The following is a 22,609-nucleotide window of genomic DNA, read 5'->3' as shown; positions in this document are numbered from 1 at the left end:
CTTGAACAAATTAGACGCATGCAGGCAACAAATGTTATTTACACGCTCCAACAGCTTTGACTTTCCCTGATTATTCTCTACCTATTAAAGCGGTGGGAGGTGTAATCAGGAGCACTCATACACTCCCTTTCTTTAATTGAATCTATAAATAAACCTGGCTGAAACTCAGGACTGCATTTGCACAAAGCTCCATTGCAGAAATAGATTATTTTAAACTATGGTCTAAACACAAATGATTGTAATATTAGTAAGTAATAGTCCCTTTTATGTTGGCTTATGGGGTTAAACACCTATCAGACACAGTCTCATCAGCGAGTCGATATTTGCTTGCCTGTCCCTTAGCAGAGAACATGTCAGGATGATGTATGAAATGGATGTAAATAGACAGAAATGGATATCATGGCGATCTGCACATGTGCAGCAACTGCCATTCCTAAGAAATTCTTTATGTTTTAAGAACAGAATGATTATTACGGGTTTTCCTTATGCAGATAAGAAACAGTAAGGATAGTTTGGGTTAATTGCGTTGCAGATTGTGTGTAAAAGGAAGCATCAAAAGTAGCCTACTCAGAAACTGAACCGTGACACGCATGCTCACATACATGGGTTCATGTCTGCACATGAGGAGGGGGGGGGGGGCAGAAAGTGATGACACTGCCTCTCTCAGTGCGACCCGCTGCTGCGATTGACAGGTGGCCCAGCCGGCTATTTACAGTGAAGCCTCCTTCAATAGCCCTGCTCCACTATGTGACCTTCAATAGAGCTCCGGCAATCTGAAACTCAGCACCACGTACACCTTTCACACTTACATATCCCTTTCTATCTACAGTATATCAAACTACCTCACTCTTATGTTTAAGTCACAATTTCCCTCAGTGATTCATGGGATTATCCAGTAGTTCAATGTTTGACCTTTGACCTGACGCATCGCTCCAGAGAGTGTAGCTTAAGGAATAGTTCAGTCTGTAACTGACACTGATTAACATGTATCTTGAGTCAGGGTAGCTGTTGCCATTTTGTTTCAAGTATTTGTGCTAAGCTAACTGTCTATGCTAGCTCTTGAGAGTGGATGTCGTGGATGTCACAAAATGTCCCCCTAAAGGGTTAATCCGTTAACAGTAGCATAGTTGACTCCTTATACCATTGTTTACAATTTATTGAACATAATAAAATAATGTTGCAATTCAAAAACATGATTTAACATTTAAGTTTGCCCGAACATAAAAGTATTAAACAGTAATGTGCCCTGTAAACATTATTGTAGTTTTAATATAGCAGTAAAACCCTATATAAAAACCTTTGAAACAGTATTCCAGGAATAAAAACATGATAGCATTGACAAACAAAATACAGACAATATGTCATGCTACATCATCAATACATACACTTTACTTTGTAATTGGAATAATGTAACAAGTGCTGCTACAATCCAGTTCAGAACAATTAAACTACTTGAAGTGAGTCCAGTGATGAACATGGCAGTGGGTAGCATGGGAGCAGTCAAAGTAAAAACACTTGTCTTTTACCGACCCTGAGCAAGTGAAGGCATCACCAAGGCTGGATCAGGCAGTGTGGGAAGAGGAGGGGAACGCCTCTGTGAAACAGAACACGGTAAGTTAAACATGAATGACTTAAGGCAAAAACCAACAGGAAACAATCTAAGAAGAAAAATGCATGCTGTGATTTTGTACCTCTCATTGTAGGAGGAGGCCGAGGAAGTTTGAACGTGCTGCCTTGTGCCAAAGTATCCACGATCCAGTTGAGAGCACTCGAGCAGTACTCCATCTGAGATGAAAGATCAGAAGAAGAGATCAGAAGAGAGAAAATCTGTGCGTTTACATGCAGTACACATCTGAGGTGAGGATCTATTATTTGGGAATACCATGACGTAATCTAAGGCTACATGTTGAAGTTTCCTGGTCATTTTGCATGTGTGTGATTTCGCCTTAATTATGATAAAAAAACGAGGGTTCTAGTTGATATCATGCAGTCCCATTTTAACCTTAACATAAAGTAATAGTTTGACATTTTGGGAAACCTCATATCAACCTGTTAAATATGAGGCTATCGCAAGCAGCCAGTTAGCTTAGCATAAAGACTGGTAGCAAGTGGAAACAGCTAGCCTGGCTCTTTCTAAAACGTAAATCCAGATACCAGCACCTCTAAAGCTCACTAGATTTACACCCATCTTCTTCTTTTTTTTAATCTGTACAGAAAACGATAAAAAAGTTCCTCAACCAACGGAGACTCAGGGAAATTATTGGTTCAAAACAAGACATACCAGGTCATAAAACCCCAAGAGAAAACTGTGCATTTTTACACTTTACACTAGCTGCCCTCATAATGCTAAGCAAACCCAGTTAGTTGCAGTAGCTTCATATTTAACATACAAACAAAAGTAGAATAAATACTGTCATCTAACTCTCAGCAATTAGCAAATAAGCCTATTTTCCAAATTGGCAAACTATTCCTTTAAAAAAAAATTGTGATTTTCCTCACATATGAAATAATGCATATTGTGATATCAATATCAGAACATGGTGTTCTAGTTGTCGGGATGCATATCATCCTGCCCTGCTATATCTAGCTGGCTGACATTTATTTCACCTTTGTATAGGATAAGTTGACTGAGTGCAAGACATGATGTGAAAGTATCAAAAACAACACATATGGTACAGAATAATAATCTCAGTGAGAGTCAATACTTTTAAAAAGGTGCTATCATTTCACCTCATTCTCCAGAGCCCTCAGCCTGTGGTCGAAGTCTCTGCCTTCACTCATGTGTTTAAGTACACCATCCACTCTAAAAAGAAAAAGGACACATTCACTATTATGTTATTACTGATTAGGTATTATGGAGCATGACATAAATAATTACACTGCCATAGTGTTGGTATAGGGAGGTGTGCTCACTTGACAGACATCTGTTTGAGCCTCTCACTGTCACTGCTCTTCTGGATCTTGTTCTGGGCGGTCAGGAAGTCCTCCTTCTGAATGGTTTCCCACGTCATGAGCCTGTTGGCTGCTTTCCCTTTTAACTGCAATACTAATAGAAAAGAGAAGGATTTTTTGATTGCAAGTTGAAGATGATGTGGGAGTTACAATAATACAGTCCTGTTACATGACACTATTCGAGGAAACTGACTAAATTGGGGGAAAAAGGCAGTTTCAAATAAAACATCACATTGATAAAAGCCAACTGGGAGTCAAATGTGTTGGTGCATTTGGGAAACAATTTTTTATATTAATTAGACTCACTTGAAAGGATATTCTATATGTTTTGAAGGGATTTCTATCTATAATCAGTGTATTTTAGTAGATGGAAGACAATGCTTTGCTTGTGAGCCTATAAGGTCTGCTTCTCCAAACTGTAGTTACAGTAATACATGGACTGGATAAGTACCTCCCTACCTCAAAACATCCAAACTATCCCTTTAAGATTGCAGTTGAAATACCTACCAAAGTGGTAGATCTTGATGGAAGGCACCTTGCGGATTACCCTCTTGATAAACAGATTTATGTGAGACAGGATGATGAACGGAGGAGCCAGGGAAGGACGGGAGTGGTACTGAACGATCAGGTTGTAGCGCTGGAACTTCCAGTAGATGTCACTGTTACCCTGCACTTCAGAGAAGGTGTGGCTGGGTGGACAGAAGGAGAGCAGAGTTAAACCATGTTGTGCTTGTGGAGCTACAGAGACAAACTGATGGACAGCCATCTTCTTACCTGAACATGGCGATGAGCAGGTTGATGAGCAGGATGTTGGTGACCAGTAGATAAACAATCAGCAGAATAACGACCAGCCAGTTGCTAGACGTCGTCCTGCAGGGCTCCTCGCCCATCTTAATCAATGTCACGTTGTATGTGCAAGGCATGTCCCAGGCCTTGCCCACTGAGATTGACAACAAAATAAAAGTAAGGTTTAAAACTACGTTCGTACCGTGAAGTTTAAAAAGCTGCAATGGATGTGGAACAAAAGTTCAGATACATACTTCATTCTTAAACCGGTTTTTAAACTGTAATACTTTTGATCAGCTGCATGACACACAAACAAACGCATTTACCATCCATCTCTTCCACAGGAATCTGTCCGAAGATGTGCAAGTACGGCCTGTAGAAAACCCGGCGAAAGATGCGCTCCAAGCTGGGGTCGTAGGAGTACAGCAAAGCCTGATTGGCTACTCCGTATGCCATGAGCCACACCATGAGGAAGAACAGGAAGAAGAAGATGTCCTTCATCTGAAAAAGCAAAAATAAAATAGATTTCCATCAATATAATGAAAACATCCTACTAAGTAAGGTTGGTATGATGTCAACGTTTGGGATTGTTTCTCACCATCTTGCCAACAATGATGATCTTTGGTCCCATCTGTTTGTGAATGGCAAAGATGTGAATGAGACGCAGAGTGAAGACCATGTAGTCCACGCACAGGATGTCACGGCCTAATTCATAGGACCAGTCGAACATCCTAAAACACAGTGAAGAAAACGCAGTTAGGTAACAGCACCATCCAGTGGGCGAAATGTAAGAGTGACTGCAGATTGAATTCACGAGACTCAGGACAGGAGAGGATTAAATCCTTTCTGTGATTTTTTTTTTGTCATGTTGTTTTGATTTATGTCCAGTTTGGTTAGCAACTGCATTAAGTTCCCTAATTATAACTGTAACCAACTCTAACTTTTATAAAAATAAATCTCATTAGGTTAAACTGTGCATATGTCTACTCTTTGACATTGTCACATGTATCACAACACACTGCTCTGTTTTGAAGAGTCCAAGCCATTGAGAAAAAGAGTCTTAAAACACAATAATTAAAACATAATTAATCTCTTTGTAATTCTGTAATATGAAAACGCATGGACAATTTTTACTAATAGTGTAGAGTTCTGTCATAAATATGAGATATATATAATGTTTAAACTTTGCGTATACTTGTATATAATATGTTTGAAGTGTCTATACCTGAGGATTACTCCTACGATGAAGAGCAAGATGGCGACGAGGTCACACTTGTTCCACACGTCCTGAATGTACACTCTGATCTTCTGACGCAGAGTCTTCATTGTCCCCAAAAAGAACGTCTATGGGAGAACATCGATCGTAGATGAAATAGGGCTGTCATCACAAAATCACCAGATAGTGCCAAATACTGAAAAGCTCTTTAGAGGTAGCGTGAGACTCTAATCCAACACACTTTTTGTCATATTCTGTGTGTACTGAAATCTGGTGAAAATCGACCTCTGTTAACGGTAAGTGGATCAATCTGAGCTGCTAGAGCTGTACCAAATATACTTTTTTTACAGTCAAAGCTTCAATAAAAATTGAATTTTTAAATGTAATGAAAAGGAGAGGGGAAAAAAAGGACTTGTTTCTATAAGACTGAGTGTCCGTATAACTTTATATCTGGAAGAAAACACTAGCTTTTCTCCTTTTCTGAAAAGTTGGACACCATAAATGAAGCTTTGACCCATTCTGTACAACAACAACAACTGTGCCACACAACACTATCCTGGTTGGGGAAAGGCCATGGATGAATAAAGAGAAAGGCAGTGATAGCGAGAGGGGAGGTAAATCTGGAGGCGTTCATTTGGCATAACTAGGATCTGTCTGCACTCACCTCTCGGAACTCCTCACACACGATGGTGAATACCCAGAAGTACAACACATACTCAGTGATGGCCGGACCAGCGGGAGGCGGGGGCAGAAAGTCCACCAGCAGCACGTAGGAAAAGAGCAGGAGGAACAGGAAGTACATGATAACATTGCCCAAAAATGCGGTGACAGGAGCGAACCAGAACTGACGCCATCTTGACACGATGAACGGACGCTTTGGAGGTCTGTGAGTCTGGGGTATGCCTGTAGGGAAGGTCATCGGCCATTGTTAAGTAGTTTTATTTTGGTCAGAGGCATTGCGTTAAAAGACAGCTCACCTTTGATGGTTGCTGTCCTTGGAGTGTGTGATCCTTGCGTGTCAGCTTCACTGTTACAATAACAAGACGTTTAAAAAAAAAATCAATAGACAAAAGGAAATTCCTCCTAGAACAAACCAATAAAGCAATGTGGTCCCTTTTCCTTAAAGGGGACCTATCATGCAAAATGCACTTTTGTACATCTTTTATACATGAATATGTGTCCCCGGTGTTCCAGGGAACTCACCAAGTGTCAGAAAACACAACCCTCTCTATTTTCCTCCATACCCAAATCTCTAAAAAAAGGGGCTGCAACGGATCTGATAAAAACTGATCCAGATTTGAACACTGTCCTGACGTCAGGACGGTGGCGCTACGGCTATTGGGCCAACTCCACCAATCAGGAGGAGACAGCCACGGCCATTGCCGTTCGAAAGCGCTGGAGACGCTGTAGTACATATGCCAGGCCTGTAGGTGGTGCTGTTCTCACAGAATCAGCCCTTGCAAAAACAGAGCTAAAACATTTCAAATTGAGCAAAATGAGGCATGGCTAAAATGCATGATCTGTTTGGTATTTTGAAAAAAAAAAAGTATAAATATGCCTTATATAGGTATGGTCCTACACTATATTATTCAAATATAGCATGATAGGTCCACTTTAAATGATAAAAAATATGAAAATGTTAGCGTTTTACATGTGCTTGATGTCTGAGAAAGAGAAGATGGTGGTGCCATAGAGGCTGTCGCTGTCCCGGCCCGGTCCGTCATCGCTAGGCTTCCCCTCGTCCTCCTGGTGCGGGTCATTATGTTTCCTGTGAGGTAGAGCATGAAGTAAAGGATCAGTGCGGAAATCTGACAATTCTGAATGACTAAATATAATTATACTAATTTGGGTTTTACCTGAAGGGGATGAGGTTGGTGTAGCAGAGGAAGGGGCAGAAGAAGGTGAGCAGGAGCTTCCACACCTCTGTGCTCCTCTTCATGTCACCCCACCAGATCTGAGACATCAGAGACTGGAGGAGAAATGTAGAGCATTTTCACCGACTGCAATGTATTTCTCAATATAAAAAGGGGCTGTGTTTTTTTTGTATTAAATCAAAATTCCATTATTCCCATTATTCCTTCCTTTTCAAGTGATGTTATTTGCAATCATTTTAATAATGTTAAAGAAGAGAAGACTATTTCAGTGAAACATTGTATGAAAACAAGGTTTGATCTATTTAATTATTCTCGGGAAGGGAAGTTAGCAAGTTACAGTATCAAACGTTTAATAGCATAACAGATACTTTGCTTCAATAAAGCCATTGACTTGGTTCCAATGTTGTCTTTGATATGTTAGTCACACAGCTTTGAAAACAGTGACGTACCTGCACTCCGTCATGGCTGAAGAAAAGTCGTGCATCAGCGCCCATGCCCATCTGTAAGCAGGTGGTGCCCCCCCCAAACTGGAGATTTCCTAATCAGCAGCGTGAAGGAGCGACTCTCATCGCTCCGATAGCAAGAGCTGAAGACGTCTGAGAAGAGAGAGCACAGACAGAGCTTCATTTAGAAAAGTGAAATTCAGCAAGAAAGTTATTCATTACATTAAATTACATTACATTACATTGCATTTAGCTGACGCTTTTATCCAAAGCGACTTACAATAAGTGCATTCGACCAAGAAGATACAAACTTGAAGAAAACAGAATCATATAAGTACATCAGGTTTCATAGAGCCAAAACATTTCAAGTGCTACTCAACTAGCTTTAGATAAGCCAGTCCTTTGTTAGTATATAAGTGCTTTGATAGTCATTTTATTGATCGAAGTGGAGTCGAAAGAGATGACTTTTCAGTCTGCGCCAGAAGATGTGTAAGCTTTCTGCTGTCCTGATGTCAATGGGGAGCTCATTCCACCATTTTGGAGCCAGGATAGCAAACCGACGTGTTTTTGCTGATGGGAACTTGGGTCCCCCTCGCAGTGCGGGTGCAGCGAGCCGTTTGGCTGACAAAAAGTCAATCATTATAAACAGGATGTGCATGCATTGCTTTGTAAAAAACGACCCATTCCCAAAGGCAACAAAAAAATAATTTCCTAAAAAGCAGACCGCTAAAGAATAACGTCTGACCATCATTGCTACACGTTTTCTCAAACATTAGTGGATTGAAGGTTCATGAGAGTGTTAATTTCATTAAATAAAATATGTGACTTTTTGTTTTTCATGAATTAGACGAGACTACGACAAGGTGTCAAACAATCCTATCTCTGGCATTACCAACATGCAATATTGTGATTAAAAAAGATCAGACTGAAATGTAGTTTGAAAATAAAAGAATCTGTCTTTTTCATCAACTTCCAAATGTTCTTCCCATCACTTTGTCACTCTCCCGTACACTCACACTCAGACTAGAGTATATATATATAAATAGTTGTCCATATGAAGACTAGTTTATGCTCTCACCGTGTGCCAGGTTCTCAAACCTCTGGGCCAGCTCTTTCATGGACAGTTTGGTCTCAGCCTCGGCCTCCAGCTTGGACATTTCCCTCAGGATCTTACAGCCACTCAGAGCACTCAGCACCGACTCCCCTGCCTGAGAGACAGCAAGGAAACTCAGGTCATACAAAAACTTTCAATGACACAATATGTTTGCTAAGAATGGGATGTTCATGAATGTTTTTCTTCTGTATCACTCAGGTGGTTAAAAAAAATGATATTTACTAATTAAGCTCTGGGTCTGATTGCACCAGAAGAATGCAGATGATTAGATTATCAAGTGCTTATTTCAAAAAGAAACAAAACACATTATTGCTTTATATGTCTTCAAAGTCTTACCATCTCCCAGAAGAATGTGGACATCTCGCTGCGGTTCTGGAGGACAGACCAGATGAAGAGCGAAGCCCAGGGGAAGAGGCAGCGCTTCTCCCGATACAAGCATTCTCCTCGCAGCACCTTACTGGCACGCTGGGATGGATGAAAGGAAGCAGGGGAGGGGGTGTCAGAATAATTGCAAGTCCACGTCATTTGTTTATTAACTTTGATATCCATCTTCTACAAAGCTACCCTAAGAGCTCTCCTCTTGGATGAGATCTGTTCTAATCCCAAGGCTTCGTAGTAAAACGGCTGGCAGACATCACCTATCAACAGTTCCAGGACCCTTGCAACCTGAGGAAAGAACAAAATATTAAAGTGTAAACACATGTTCTGTTTTCATTGGCCTGGCCTGTGTCTATAATCAGAAGAAACAAACCTCAAAAAGGCTGATATCCGTCACTCTGTGGATGTATACGTTCTCTGCTGCAACTTTAGTGGAGTCCTGCGGGTTTACTGTGGGTGCAGGGGCTGCATACCCCAGCCGCTCCACTAGTTGGCGCTGAAGCAGATGGTAAAGCACCGTCCCGTCGGCCACGGAGCGGTAGAGGTTCTCCAGCCGGCCATACGTCAGGTAGTCCAGAATGTTGAGGCCATTCTCCGTGAAGAGGCGCACAAACTGAGGCTTGTCGTTGACCAGGGCGTCTGTCATGGAGTCTTCCAAGTCTTCATACTAATTGATTGGGAAAAGGTTTCAATATAAGGTCAATACTTAATGTGTACCAATGCCATTGCAGAGCAGAACTTTAAGTGCTGTAATGACCAAAAGGGCTTCAAAATAAGGCTGCACAAGTTAGAAAAAAACTAATTGTGACTATTTTGACTGTAATTGCAATTACGATATGATTTACAATGGTGGAGACATTTTTACAAAATTATTGTCATCATTATTGAAAGATATTTTTTAAATCCGCATGGCGAGATTCCTTTAAAAAGATCTGTACCAAACAAAGATAAAAAAAATGTAAGACTGAAGAATACGATTTGTAGTCCGTCTAATATTATGCCTCCTGCCATTTCAAAATTACACCAACCAATTTTGCTATTGCGATTACATTTAGATTAGTTGTGCCCTAATACAGAACACTAAACATAATACATTTACTTTAGAGTGGTAGTATTTCTCATCTCATGTGATGTCTCCCCCCTCCCTCTCACCCTCCATTGGATGTCTCCATTGAAGAGTTCACTCTTGGCGATGTCGACCCTGTTCCATGTGACCGCTAGCTTCAGCTCTTCATTGTAAGGACTGTCATCAACAGACGCTCGATGCTTACTGGCTGAGAAACACAGAATCACACCACAAAACATCAAAATAAAAGACGTGTTGCCACTTAAAACAGACATTTTTCATAATGTAAAACCAGTTGCATGTACCTCCCACCAGTGCCTTGAGCAAGACTGTGTCAAATTCATTGGGGCTCTCCTGCTCTCCATGGTAGATTGTAATTAAGTCTCTGTTTTGGTAGATGCTCAGAGTCTGGAATATGGAGACAAGAAACAGGAAAAGTACACATTTGAGTTCAATAGTGATACTGAGCAAGAGACGGACAAGTGAAGAAGAAAGATTGGGTGACAAAGGGAACTGTCAAAGCCATGATCTCGTCGAATGGACTCGCCGCAGATTGTCTGGCATTTAAAGATGTTATGAGGGCATTTGGAGTCAAGCATCAACAGTAATAATTAACCATTGATTAACAGTGGGTATCAAATAAGTCCCAAGTTAAACAGATACTCAACAGGCAGGGAGTAGACACATCTGTTATATTTATAGATTAAATAATCATGACGGCACTGATAAATGAGTCAATAACCAGCCACAGTCTTTGAATGCAGCATGGGCTGTTGATGATAAAACTGCAGCGATTAGGAGGGTGTGTTGGTAGTGCAGAGGAGCTGACGTTGATTTAAAATAGAGAGCAGCTAAGATACTTCCCGGCTTTTTACAATGCATTTTGGAAATGTCCAAACATGTATAAGAGTGATTTTGATCAGATATGTCCTAAAGAGTTGGGAGGCATTTTTCTTTTAAACATCATTGGCTAGACAGATGCAACTAATCCTATTTCAGTCTGTTTTGGTACAGGAATAATCCTCTTATTAGTCTACAGGCTCAGTAGAGGCTCAATAATTGTTCATTAAATGCAACTATTATAAAGTGTTGGATGACAGGAGCAACAAATAAACCATGTGGCTGTTTTTCTTAGAGCCTTAGCAGCTGCAGCAGAGCTTAACATGTTAGCTTTCCCTGGGGGTTATGGTACAAGAGAAAATACTTTGCCACTTGGGAGTATATGCATGTTTATTGGAATGCTGATATATCCTGTGGGAGTAATATTGAAATCTCGACCTTATAGCATACAAAAGAAAGGTCAAGGTGTCACCAGGAGGCCATGAATTTAAAAGTTAAATGTCACGGCAATCTGAGCCAGTAGTCGCTGAAAAAACAGCTCCTTCCTGTCCCGCACGACGAAAGCAACACAATGACAACATGCTTGAGCACTTACCTGCTCGACTAGTTTCTCCGTCTCCGCTTCAGAGGGGAAGTGCTTCTTAACCCGTTCTGCCACTCTGTCTTTCAGATCCACGCTGGGCCCCGCCTCGCCGTCCCCCTCTGAGGAGGACTGGGCGGTGGGGGCAGAGGACAGGTTCTCCAGGACGTCGCTCAGGAAGTCAGCCAGCCCTCCAGAGCCAGCCAGCACCAGCCAGGGCATGGAGGTCTTCAGAGAGAGGTCCACTCTCTGGTGGAAAGTAGAAAACAAAAATATTTATGGAATACAAAAGCCCTAATAAAAGTAAATTGTGCTTTTGAAATGATTTATTCTATATAAAAAGCAGCAACTGTACCTCCAGCTTGCTTGCCTCCCCTGATATCAGCATACATAGGACAGGGATGTCGATGCTGCCGCTGCCTACAGAAATACAAGCATTTTAATTCCTTCAGTGCATTGGTACATTTATTTCCACATGTATATTTTCCACATGTATATTTTGTAACTTTTTAATGCTATTTTATTTGTTTATTTCTAGTTTCTTAATTTCTCTTATGTTCATTGCCTTGTCTTTTATGCTGCTGTAACGCAAACATTTCCCAAATTGGGATTAATAAAGTACTTATCTATCTAAATTCTTTGTTTATATAGACTTCACTTTAATGCAGACATTAGACCCTGAATGCAGGACTTGACACAAACTAAGCATATTTTCCTTGTAACGTAAGAGGCAACAACACAGAGGGAGCATGCTGTTAAATATCTTTGCCTAAATCTCTGCTTGACTATACATGTTTAAGAGCTGTGACTGAGATTCCTGCAGTGACATGCAAAGGATTTCATTCTGCAGAAAATGAAGGATCATGTTTTCAACACATTCATGAATGAAAGACCACCACAAGAAGTGATGGATGAGGAAGGACTTGTTCGTGGGTAAAAGAGCATTGTGCCATTTGGACATATTTTTGTTTTCTTTACATACACTTTATACTACTGAAACATTAGTACAAGGAACATTTGAGATAATAGCAAGTTGAAAATCTACTATTTATTCAGGATTCAAGATAATCCACCATCATTCCTCATGCATGGTTCTCCAAAACCAGTTGTACCAGCAATTCAGTAGGAAGGAAGGCAAGGCAAGGCAAGGCAAGGCAAGGCAAGTTTATTTATATAGCACCTTTCAACACAAGGCAATTCAAAGTGCTTTACAAAAATGGAAGACATTAAGAAAATGGCATTTAAAATCAGTCATTAAAAATAAAAGATAATAAAATAAACATTAAAAGAAAAAAATACATGGATAAAAGTTACAGTGCAGTTTAAGATGTGAATAGTTCAATTAAAAGCAGCGGCAAAAAGAAAAGTCTTCAGCCTGGTTTTAAAAGTAGTAAGAGTTGCAGTGGACCTGCAGGTTTCTGGGAGTTTGTTCCAGATATTTGGAGCATAATAACTGAACGCTGCTTCTCCATGTTTAGTTCTGACTCTGGGGACAGAAAGCTGACCAGTCCCTGAAGACCTGAGAGATCTGGATGGTTCATAATTTAGCAGGAGGTCAGACATGTATTTTGGGCCTAAACCATTCAAAGCTTTATAAACCAGCAGCAATATTTTGAAATCTATTCTTTGACACACAGGAAGCCAGTGTAAAGACTTCAGAACAGGACTGATGTGATCCACTTTCTTAGTGTTAGTGAGGACTCGAGCAGCGGCGTTCTGAATTAGCTGCAGCTTTCTAATAGATATTTTAGTGAGACCTGTGAAGACACCATTGCAGTAGTCGAGTCTACTGAAGATAAAAGCATGGACAAGTTTTTCCAAATCCTGCTGTGACATTAGTCTTTAGATCCTAGATATGTTCTTTAGGTGATAGTAGGCTGATTTAGTAACTGTTTTAATGTGACTGTTGAAACTCAGGTCAGAGTGCATGACTACACCTAGATTTCTGGCTTCATCTGTTGTTTTGAACATTGCAGACTGAAGCTCAGCGCTAACTTTTATACGTTCTGCCTTGGCTCCAAAAACCATTACCTCAGTTGTATCTTTGTTTAATTGGAGAAAGTTCTGACACATCCAGTCATTGATTTGTTCAATGCACTTACTCAGTGTTTGAATTGGAGCATAGTCTCCTGGTGAAATTGTTACGTAAATTTGTGTGTCATCCGCATAGCTATGGTAATAGGAAATAAAACAACAGAGGAAATAAAGTTTAAGGTACACTTCTTTCAGTCATTGGTGTCACATTTTAAGTGAAGAAGGGGAAAAAACTATTTCTGATACTACATATAATACCAAACATTATATTTTATCATATTATCTCTCACCCCAGATGCCTGTGCGCTGATGGGAGATGTAGTCCTCCAGTTTGGCTCTGAATCCAGTCTCTTGCCTGCGCTCAACACTCCCGTCGTCCACCAGCAGGAAGGCCTGGTAGTTGTTGTCCAGGCAACAGGAGTCCCGGGACGCGTTCTGGACGTGGTACTTAGCGGGAAAGCTGCCCTGCAAGAGCAAGAAACAAGGGAGTTATGATATAGCAAGGTGTCTTTGAATAAAGTCAATATCTGATGTGCATTAGAGGCCCGTATTTAGTAGATTCCAACATACGACATAGAATCACAGTAAAAGAAACAAAGCAATACAATTGGGAACCAAGATAATGAAGAATATACGCTACAGTTCTTCTACTTTTGACACGTAAAGCTGAACAACATCTTCCCTTTATGACAAGGTCTGGTTGTAATAGAGAAAATAATTCAACCCCAAACTTGGGACCTAGTCTTTTCCTCATTTAGAATAATTAGTGCAGATTTGTAAATGAAGTATAGGAAAACCTGTCCAACCTGAGGGTTGACCAGCTGCTCTCGGTTGTGGACGAAGCCCCAGGGAGCGATACCCACCGCCACCACCTTGTTGAGGGACACAGACGAGGCTGCGGTGGCATGATCCCTCACCGCCTCTCCAACACACCTGCCCACGCCTTCACGCAGGCCGGTCGTCAGGATCCACGCTCCTGGGAAGAGCAGACAAACAGTGAGGGGGAGAAGAAACCAGATACTGTGTGGTAGCTGTAACTTCTTAAGAGAAAGAGAAATGTCATAAGAATTTGCCGTTTAAAGCGAACATTTTTACCTCTTGACTATCAGGTAAATGACCAAGACCTATTTACAAAAGCCTTCAAATTAATTGTAAATAAACTTACATATTCTTGATTAGGATTAATCTAATCTAGTCTATTTGAGATGGACAGTCATTTATACTCAAGAACCATAGACACTGTGTTAAGTGTTTTATCATGGAAAATGCTAAGTAACAACATCTAACCATGGGAACCTTAAAAAATAAAAGTTAACATGGAAAAGAAAACGCATCAAAAGCTACTACCACAGAGATACATATATAAATACAGCCACAACACACTTTTAACATCTATGTTTACTTTGCTAAATATATATTTATTACGTAATGTTTACTACTGTTTTGATATTTTATGTCCATGTCAACAGTCCTTGTTGGTACACACATCTACACAGTGTTGTGTATAAACAATGTGTTTGGAGACATCTTGTTAAAGTGACCTCGGTGACAGGAGATCAGTATCGCTGTTTGCCACCTGCATCTGGCACAGGAGTGAGGAGGAAACGGCCATTGTCGTACCAAATTAGGATCGGACCTCAGGGAGTCCTAGAGTGTACTGCTACTACATTTAGTAACAGCTGCATTTTTCCTGCTAAAAGCACCAGGAGTATTTCGGTGTCATCCAAGAAAACTCATGAATGGATTGTTACTTAGAAATGTTTACACATTTTAGAGGACTTAATGTGCATCTCTCTCTATCTACATTACAAAATAATGAAATTATGCTGATTTTAATGTTTTAACCTTTAATGAAAATGTTGGTGGGCAAAATAATATAATTACCATAAGGGGAAAAAAAGACTTACATACGACTATAAAGGTTAGACATATGAAGTTAAAATGCCGTTAGAAGCATTTGTTTTATAAGGGCAAAATAAAACATAAGGCAAATTCAGGCTTTCTTCAAGGTTAATTTAAGACCTTTTTGAAAACCAAATACACAGTATAATAGGGAAGTAAGTATTATGATGAACCAGTGAAGATGGTATGGCCCAGAATCATATATCAGGTTTCTTAAGAAATTCCCATCTGTAAAAACAATAATTCCTGCTGAAATGTTGAACTATATTAAGCAAACTGGAAAAGCAGCTACAAATTGATGAATGAATTAACCAATGAAAGGTGGTGAGTTAAGTTAAGTTTAAGGCAAGGTGAAATATTAAGATTAAATGTAAGATTCTTTTCAAACATATTATGCACTATTGAGGAAACAATGCAATATTAAATGCAAGATGCAGATTTCCTGAATTTAGGGCACACCCATCAAAACAATTATTTTACACGTGAAGGGGACCAGTCTGTAAATGATGACATCATATGCTGGCTGTAGACAAATCGCTTCCCAAGGAATTTTAAAGTCACAGTGATAAAAGTGTGTATGGGTTTAACTGGTCTGTAACCTATGACCCACCTTCATAGCAGTGTTTGCAGTTTAGCCACTTCAAAGTTCATTTGGCTTTCACAATGTTTACCTGTGCTTTGTGAGGCTTTCACCAGTCCCTGCCGGAGGACTTCTCGTACCCAAGTCTTCACCTTTGTCCTGCCTTCTCCACCCACTATAGAGACCACCAGGTTAGGAGCAGAAAGACCCCAGTGAGCCGTCATCAGGGTGTAGACCATAGACGCTTGGGTGTCCCATGACAGACGCAGGTACTGATATCCCAAAGAGAGACAAAAAACATTGAAACGGGTAGAGGATAAAACACAAATTTGACTTTAATTTAATTATAAAATGTGTGATTGTATTATAACTGTCCTATGTGGTCAAATGGTAATGTAGCTTATCAGTAAAGATATGTGATCCCTTTGTGTTCAGGTGCAGCAGTAGGTTAAAGATAAAGGGGGAAAAAGTACTGATAACTACAGAGTAGGTGCATTGGAATCTTAATTGTCTTAAAACAGAATAGATTTGGTCATAAAATCTAAAAATATAGAGACAAACATTAAATGAGCCATTCAGAGAACAGAACTGAGCAAAAAGCCACCCACATAGCTGTGCCTCTTGCTGGCTCCTGCAAACTGCAACTCCCCAAAGGCATCAGTGGGATATTCAGAGGAGTGCTGGGCGCTGACCCAGCGGTTGACAATCGCTGTGCTGAAGTAGTCTCCAAGAGCCACAGAGCCGTGGTCATCTCTCGCACCCCCGCACTGACACCGCGTGCCATTACTGAGAGAGGTGAGAGGATAACGCATGTGAAAACATGATCATCCTGCCACAATAAATATACATTACTATCACAGAGGAATGTGCTGCACAGAGTTCAAAGTACCTGAGAGAATCTTCTACAAAGGTGGTGCACACTCTCTTCTTGATGATCTTGGGGATCCAACTCTGAAAACATTTTCAAAAGGTTAACACACTGAAATTAAACACGGGCTTTTACCATTTTAAGAACTCTATCCCTACTCTTTTATGCTTGGAAACCATGTGGCAGCAGGGCGTAGGAAAATGTTAAAGTGAGAACTTTGACTTTGGCTCAGAGATGGTGATAAGCTGGTGAGAGGTTCTGTGCCTGAACACCTGGCTGTGAATTCTGACATGGTGCTGTAGTTTCAGACCAAGTTTCTAAAGTGTGTGTAAGAGTGTGAGTGTGTGTGGTGGGCACGTAGGCCACTACTGTACACAGGTATCTTCTGTGCATCCAGGAGGCTACATTCTGCAGGGGCCCCACTGGACACGTTTTACACACTGGACTGGAAAGGGAAGCATTGGGCACAATCACTTACCTGAGACCTGACACACCTAAACAGAATGCAGCTCTGTTATTATTAACACCTGTGCTTTCAAGTGAAAATATTTGTTGTGAGACCTGAGCCAAAATCCTTATATTCTGAACAGATATTTGTTTTATCATTTGAATGTTTATCTCCCGGTATTAACAGCGGCTATGTTTGTTAGGCTTTAACTTCAAGCTATGATATAGCTTAGAATACTTCTGTACTTTTACTTAATTAACATTTTCAAATCAGGACTTTTATTTGTAATGGAGTAAAGACTGTGGTATTAGTACATTTACTTAAGAAGAGGATCTGAGTAATTTTACCACTAATGCTTACAAAGTTATCAAAAGGTGGCATGGTGTAAAGTAACTAAGTAGATTTACTCATTTACAGTACTTAAGTACATTTTTGAGATACTTGTACTTTAATGGAGTATTTAAATGTGTTGCTACTTTGTACTTGTACCCCACCAGAATTCATAGGTGCAGATTTTGATTAATATTTTGAAATACAAAACAACACTATACGACTTCACATCTGGAGTAACATTCCAAAGCTACCAGCTTCAAAGTCATTAAAACTAGCTGCACCTTCACCAGCTTTGATAACACTTTAATGCATCAATATATAATCAAAACATATAATATATTATTCTGAAACGGGCCAATCTGCAGAATGTGTACTTTTACTTTTGGTGCCAATACTTGTGTTATTTTACTTGATTAACATTTTGATAGCAGGAAATGTACTCAGAACTTTATTTTGTTTACAACAGTAACATGCTAATTGATGCAACACTATTATCTAGAGATGTCACACATAAATAATTATATACACAAAGGCCATTTTTCTGCACATGATTACATGTAAGTACATTTTGCTGATAATAGCTTTGTTCTTTTCTTAAGTAAGATTTTGAATGCAGGACTTTTACTATTAATGAAGTATTTTGACAATATTGATACTTCTTCCACTACTAGTTGGCTATGTACTGTAACGTTAGCTGGTGAAAGGCTGGGTAGTACAGTACAATAAGGGGCGTACTCTTATCTTTGTCTGTACAGTCAGTGTTAGGGTAAATAAAGTTAAAGTAACATTAAGTAGGTAAAAAGCAACCATGTGAAGCTCTTGTTTACAACTGTCAATGACTCTAACCGGCAAATTAGCCGTTAGTGTTGTACATTTTAAAATGTTAAACGGTCATTTCTCTTCCGCAACAAAGTGAGCTAGCTTAACTTCCGCCGGTTTGACAACTATCCACAGATATGAGCACACACTAGCTGCTTTTTAGGTACATTTGCGACAAAATGCGGGTCTGTTTACACACACAAACACAGCTGCAATGCTACTTTCTGTCGTCCATGCGTCCGTCATAAACCGTGTAGCTCCTGCTCGACCAGCTGATTCTGCTGTTTGCCCTTCGCGTCACTGTGACTCAGAGCCTCTCGGGGAATAACAGCCAGCCACAATTTGTATCACAACTTCCACTTAAATTCCTCTTTTATTAAACTGTAACCGTAAAAAAACGTGCATGAAATCACGTCCAGAACAGAGAGATTATGAGCCTACCTGGTCCTTCTCAGATTTGCCGATTTTATTTTCGCCTCCCCCTTCTCCTGTGTCTCTCATTGTGTTTCCTTTCTTATGTTCCCCAGTGGGAGATATAAGGAGAATAAATACTTCACAGTTTCGGTCTGCCCATTTTATAGTGAGTATGCTAAAATACTGGGTTGAATAAGCCTGAAGCTATGGAAGAGCCATTTCCAAACATTTCTGAGCAGCCAGAGAGGAATCAAGGTGTGGAGCAGACACACCACACACAGGTGAAGGTGTGGTTTCACAAGAGGCTCACCATTTGCAATTTTCCTCAAAACTTTAAAACAGGAGGAGCCAGTCACCCCCACTGTCTGAGAACTGCTGATTATAACGAGTTAATCTCATTGTTATTATCTAGGGATGGCGAGATGAAGTTTTACGAAGCTTTGAAAATGTCCTGCCAATTGGTTGGGAAATTCTTTCGTCACAGAAGCAAGTGTGTTCAGACCGGTTCAGACTTTATATTATATACTTTAAATACTTTAAAAAGTGGTATAAGAGAATGAACAATTACAAATACAATGAAAAGCATTATATAAAATATAAACAATATAAACAAAACAATATAAAATATTCCGGATAATTTAAATAAAAAGTCAAAAATACAGCCGGATCCAAAATACTACAGGCGGATATGAAATCTCAACAGTGTGATCTTTCTAGTACCGAGTTCCTTAAACGATGAACATAACATCTTATTTTCATGTAATCAATTTGTATCAATATTGTACTTATTCCAGTTGAATGATTTTGATTGAAAAGCCTAAGGAGGCTGGTAAACATTGCAAAGAGGGATTTGTATATTCTCAAACTTAACCACGTTAGACTCAGAAAGATAAAATAAAATGTAGCCTACTTTAATAAACTCAATTTGGGATTAATAAAGTACACAACCAAACAAGGCATTGTACATAATACCAAATTAAAAAAGTAGAAATAAACAATTCTAAAATATAAACATCATAAAACAGAAATAGAAATAAACCAGCATTAGAGAGTAAGAAAAATATACAGATGACCGGGAAGATAACAAATCTATAAACTGTCTGATGTATTTGTTGGTGATAAAAACAGGATAACATTATATGATATAACACTTTTGACTGTAAGTACATTTAGCGGATAATTCTGTACTTCTACTTAAGTAACATTTCACATTTAAAGTGGACCTATCATGCTATATTTGAATAATATAGTGTAGGACCATACCTATATAAGGCATATTTATACTTCTTTTTTTTCAAAATACCAAACAGATCATGCATTTTAGCCATGCCTCATTTTGCTCAATTTGATATTTTTTATCCCTGTTTTAGCAAGGGCAGATTCTGTGAGAACAGCACCATCTACAGGCCTGGCATATGTACTACAGCGTCTCCAGCGCTTTCGAACGGCAATGGCCGTGGCTGTCTCCTCCTGATTGGTGGAGTTGGCCCAATAGCCGTAGCGCCACTGTCCTGACGTCAGGACAGTGTTCAAATCTGGATCAGTTTTTATCAGATCCGTTGCAACCCCTTTTTTAGAGATTTGGGTATGGAGGAAAATAGAGAGGGTTGTGTTTTCTGACACTTGGTGAGTTCCCTGGAACACCGGGGACACATATTCATGTATAAAAGACGTACAAAAGTGCATTTTGCATGATAGGTCCCCTTTAAGACTTCTACTTGTAACGGAGTATTTAAGACTATGGTATTTGTACTTTTACTCGAGTAAAGGATGTGAGTACTTCTTCCACCTCTGCTGATGACACATATGTTGACGATACTTTAACTGGCTGGACAACTGAAGCCACGTGCATGGGCATTGAGCAGTTTGCTTCTGTCAAGGTTGCCTAAAAATATCACAGAGTCAGCCTGGATTTACAGCATGGAAAGTGGGAGAGATAATTCAATCTTCCATACACCTTAAAAGGCAGTATCCTTTTGCAGAATATATGAATGTGGTCATCCAGGTAAAAAAACAAAAGAGAAAAAATAGAGCAATTTTAAGACTTTTTTAATCGATGCATCAATGATCTATGCAAAGTGAATTTTCCAACTTTTCTCCAGACCCTTGCTGATTATTACACACTTTTTATATTAAATATTTATTATACAATGCATTTAAATAATGAGGAATTTATATTTTAAAAAGTAATATGATTAAGCATTTCAATACATCCACATTCTCTTTGGTTAATGAGCATACATCCTTATAAAGTACCAGTCAGTCAGAACAGAATCAGAGATATTTGGTTGTAGAGAGATGGAGAATATGTTGAGAACTCTCCATGTTATCAGTCCTTAAGTGCCGCCATTCCTCTTGGCCCTATCTGCCGAATCCCTGCGGGTCATTGGCCCTTTTCGACTCCTCTTTTCCACTTGTTTTGCTGATGTGGTACAAAGTGTTGGCCAGGTTGTGAAGCTGGCATGTCCCGAGATGGCATCCTCGGGGTGCACGCCGAGGACGTAACTTCTCTGCCATTCTGTCAATGAAGAAGAGGAGAAAATTAAAATTAGGCTTTTAAATCATCCCATACATTCACTTGACAATACCTTGTTTAAAATAAATCACCAACCTACAATTGTGGTTTGCGCTCAGCCATAATTAGTATAACTAAAATAAACACTACAGTTTTCATGGTGCATAAATCATTAGACATTTAATGTGACATGTCAGGAGAACGGAAGGGTTTAACTATTCCATGTACTGGTACTACTCATGCTATATTGTGAATGTATATGCTTTTTCGTACCTGTGTTTCAGTGCCTCCAGGTCTGGATGTTGGACTTCTGAATGAAATGGGATGATCCTCAGTGCTGGAGCATGCTGCTCATCTGTGTCCTCTGACCTTTTCACCCCTGAAGTCTGGACAGAGTCCCCTGTGAGGACAGTGTCTGCTTCTGACCTGTAGGACCATCAGAAAAAGGTACTTATTAAAGTAGGCACGCACAAAACAACTCTGATTTGCATGACTGTTATGTAGAGATGAACATTTGTTGACAGGTTTTCCAACGTTCTTTTTTTTTAAGGCAGACGTTTTAAAATATTCCATTAAAGATTAACAAGCTGTGGTTGACACACCATTATGGTTACTGTCAGTCTTTCACTTCCATCATTAGCTGTATATTTACTGATGTTTTCACTGACCTGTGAGTCGGTCTAAGTGGTGAGGCAGCACTCAAAGGCACAGTCAGCAGCAGCAAAACGGCTATCTCCATACCGCACTGGCCTGTGTGGCGGAAGAAAAAAAAGGCATGAGTGATGCTCAGGTAAACATCCTGTACTGACCAAATTGATCACAACAAATCTTCTGTACAACACTATGTTAGTTGTAAAAAACAGACAGAAGATTTTGTCAAGAGAAATATCAAGATAGGTAACAACTATGAATTAAACAATAGTTTAAACAAGTTGAAACTTACCACCAAGAAGATCCCAGAGACTGCTGTTTCTTTTGGAGTAAACCATTCGAAGTCTCTTGCTGATTGTTGGATGCCCAAGTCTGTCACCCCTCTCCACTTCTGGTCCTTTATAGGGTGAGGGGGTGTGTCTGAAAGGTAGTCATTACACTGTCAGACCGACTCACACACTCAGTAATTAATCAGCTCTCATGGCAGTTTTATTCTTTATTTATAAGAGCTGCGATACATAACGTAAACAATCTATAAAGAACCTCAACATTGTATTTATACTTGAAGTGACCTTGTACCTTTCATGATGTTTACATTGATTACTGATGTTCACTCTTCGCCCACCCCCCCCCCCCCCCCCCCCCCCCCCCTCCTCCTCCACTTCCTCCTCCATCCCTCTCCTTCACTTCACTTGCTGCTGAGCAATTGTTCCAGAAATTGCTCTTTCATTTCCATCACCTGCAGGAAGCCCGCAGGGCCCAAAATAACCCTGATTCTCCTCCAGGCTTTTCTTTA

The 22,609-nt window shown here is 39.9% G+C and overlaps 1 protein-coding gene across 1 annotated transcript; it reads right to left on the bottom strand.

Annotated features, from left to right (window-relative positions):
- Positions 1 to 1,141: 1,141 nt before the first annotated feature.
- Positions 1,142 to 18,944, bottom strand: LOC117473374 (transient receptor potential cation channel subfamily M member 4-like). The gene is given in 29 exon segments (XM_034118941.1): positions 1,142 to 1,594; positions 1,692 to 1,785; positions 2,731 to 2,803; positions 2,914 to 3,046; positions 3,460 to 3,641; positions 3,727 to 3,892; positions 4,065 to 4,239; positions 4,337 to 4,469; positions 4,964 to 5,082; positions 5,619 to 5,857; positions 5,932 to 5,981; positions 6,606 to 6,722; positions 6,811 to 6,923; positions 7,278 to 7,349; positions 7,351 to 7,424; positions 8,350 to 8,479; positions 8,722 to 8,850; positions 8,950 to 9,051; positions 9,137 to 9,430; positions 9,916 to 10,037; positions 10,135 to 10,237; positions 11,265 to 11,498; positions 11,605 to 11,669; positions 13,574 to 13,748; positions 14,090 to 14,259; positions 15,857 to 16,037; positions 16,374 to 16,551; positions 16,655 to 16,716; positions 18,675 to 18,944. Coding segments are annotated over 29 exon segments (3,777 nt in total). The 5' UTR covers positions 18,735 to 18,944; the 3' UTR covers positions 1,142 to 1,562.
- Positions 18,945 to 22,609: the final 3,665 nt, after the last annotated feature.

Source organism: Trematomus bernacchii, unplaced genomic scaffold (genome assembly GCF_902827165.1).
Source record: "Trematomus bernacchii unplaced genomic scaffold, fTreBer1.1, whole genome shotgun sequence".
NCBI classification, from domain to species: Eukaryota; Metazoa; Chordata; class Actinopteri; order Perciformes; family Nototheniidae; genus Trematomus; species Trematomus bernacchii.
The sequence above is the reverse complement of the archived record's forward strand: the minus strand, read 5'-3'. Positions and strand labels throughout refer to the sequence as shown.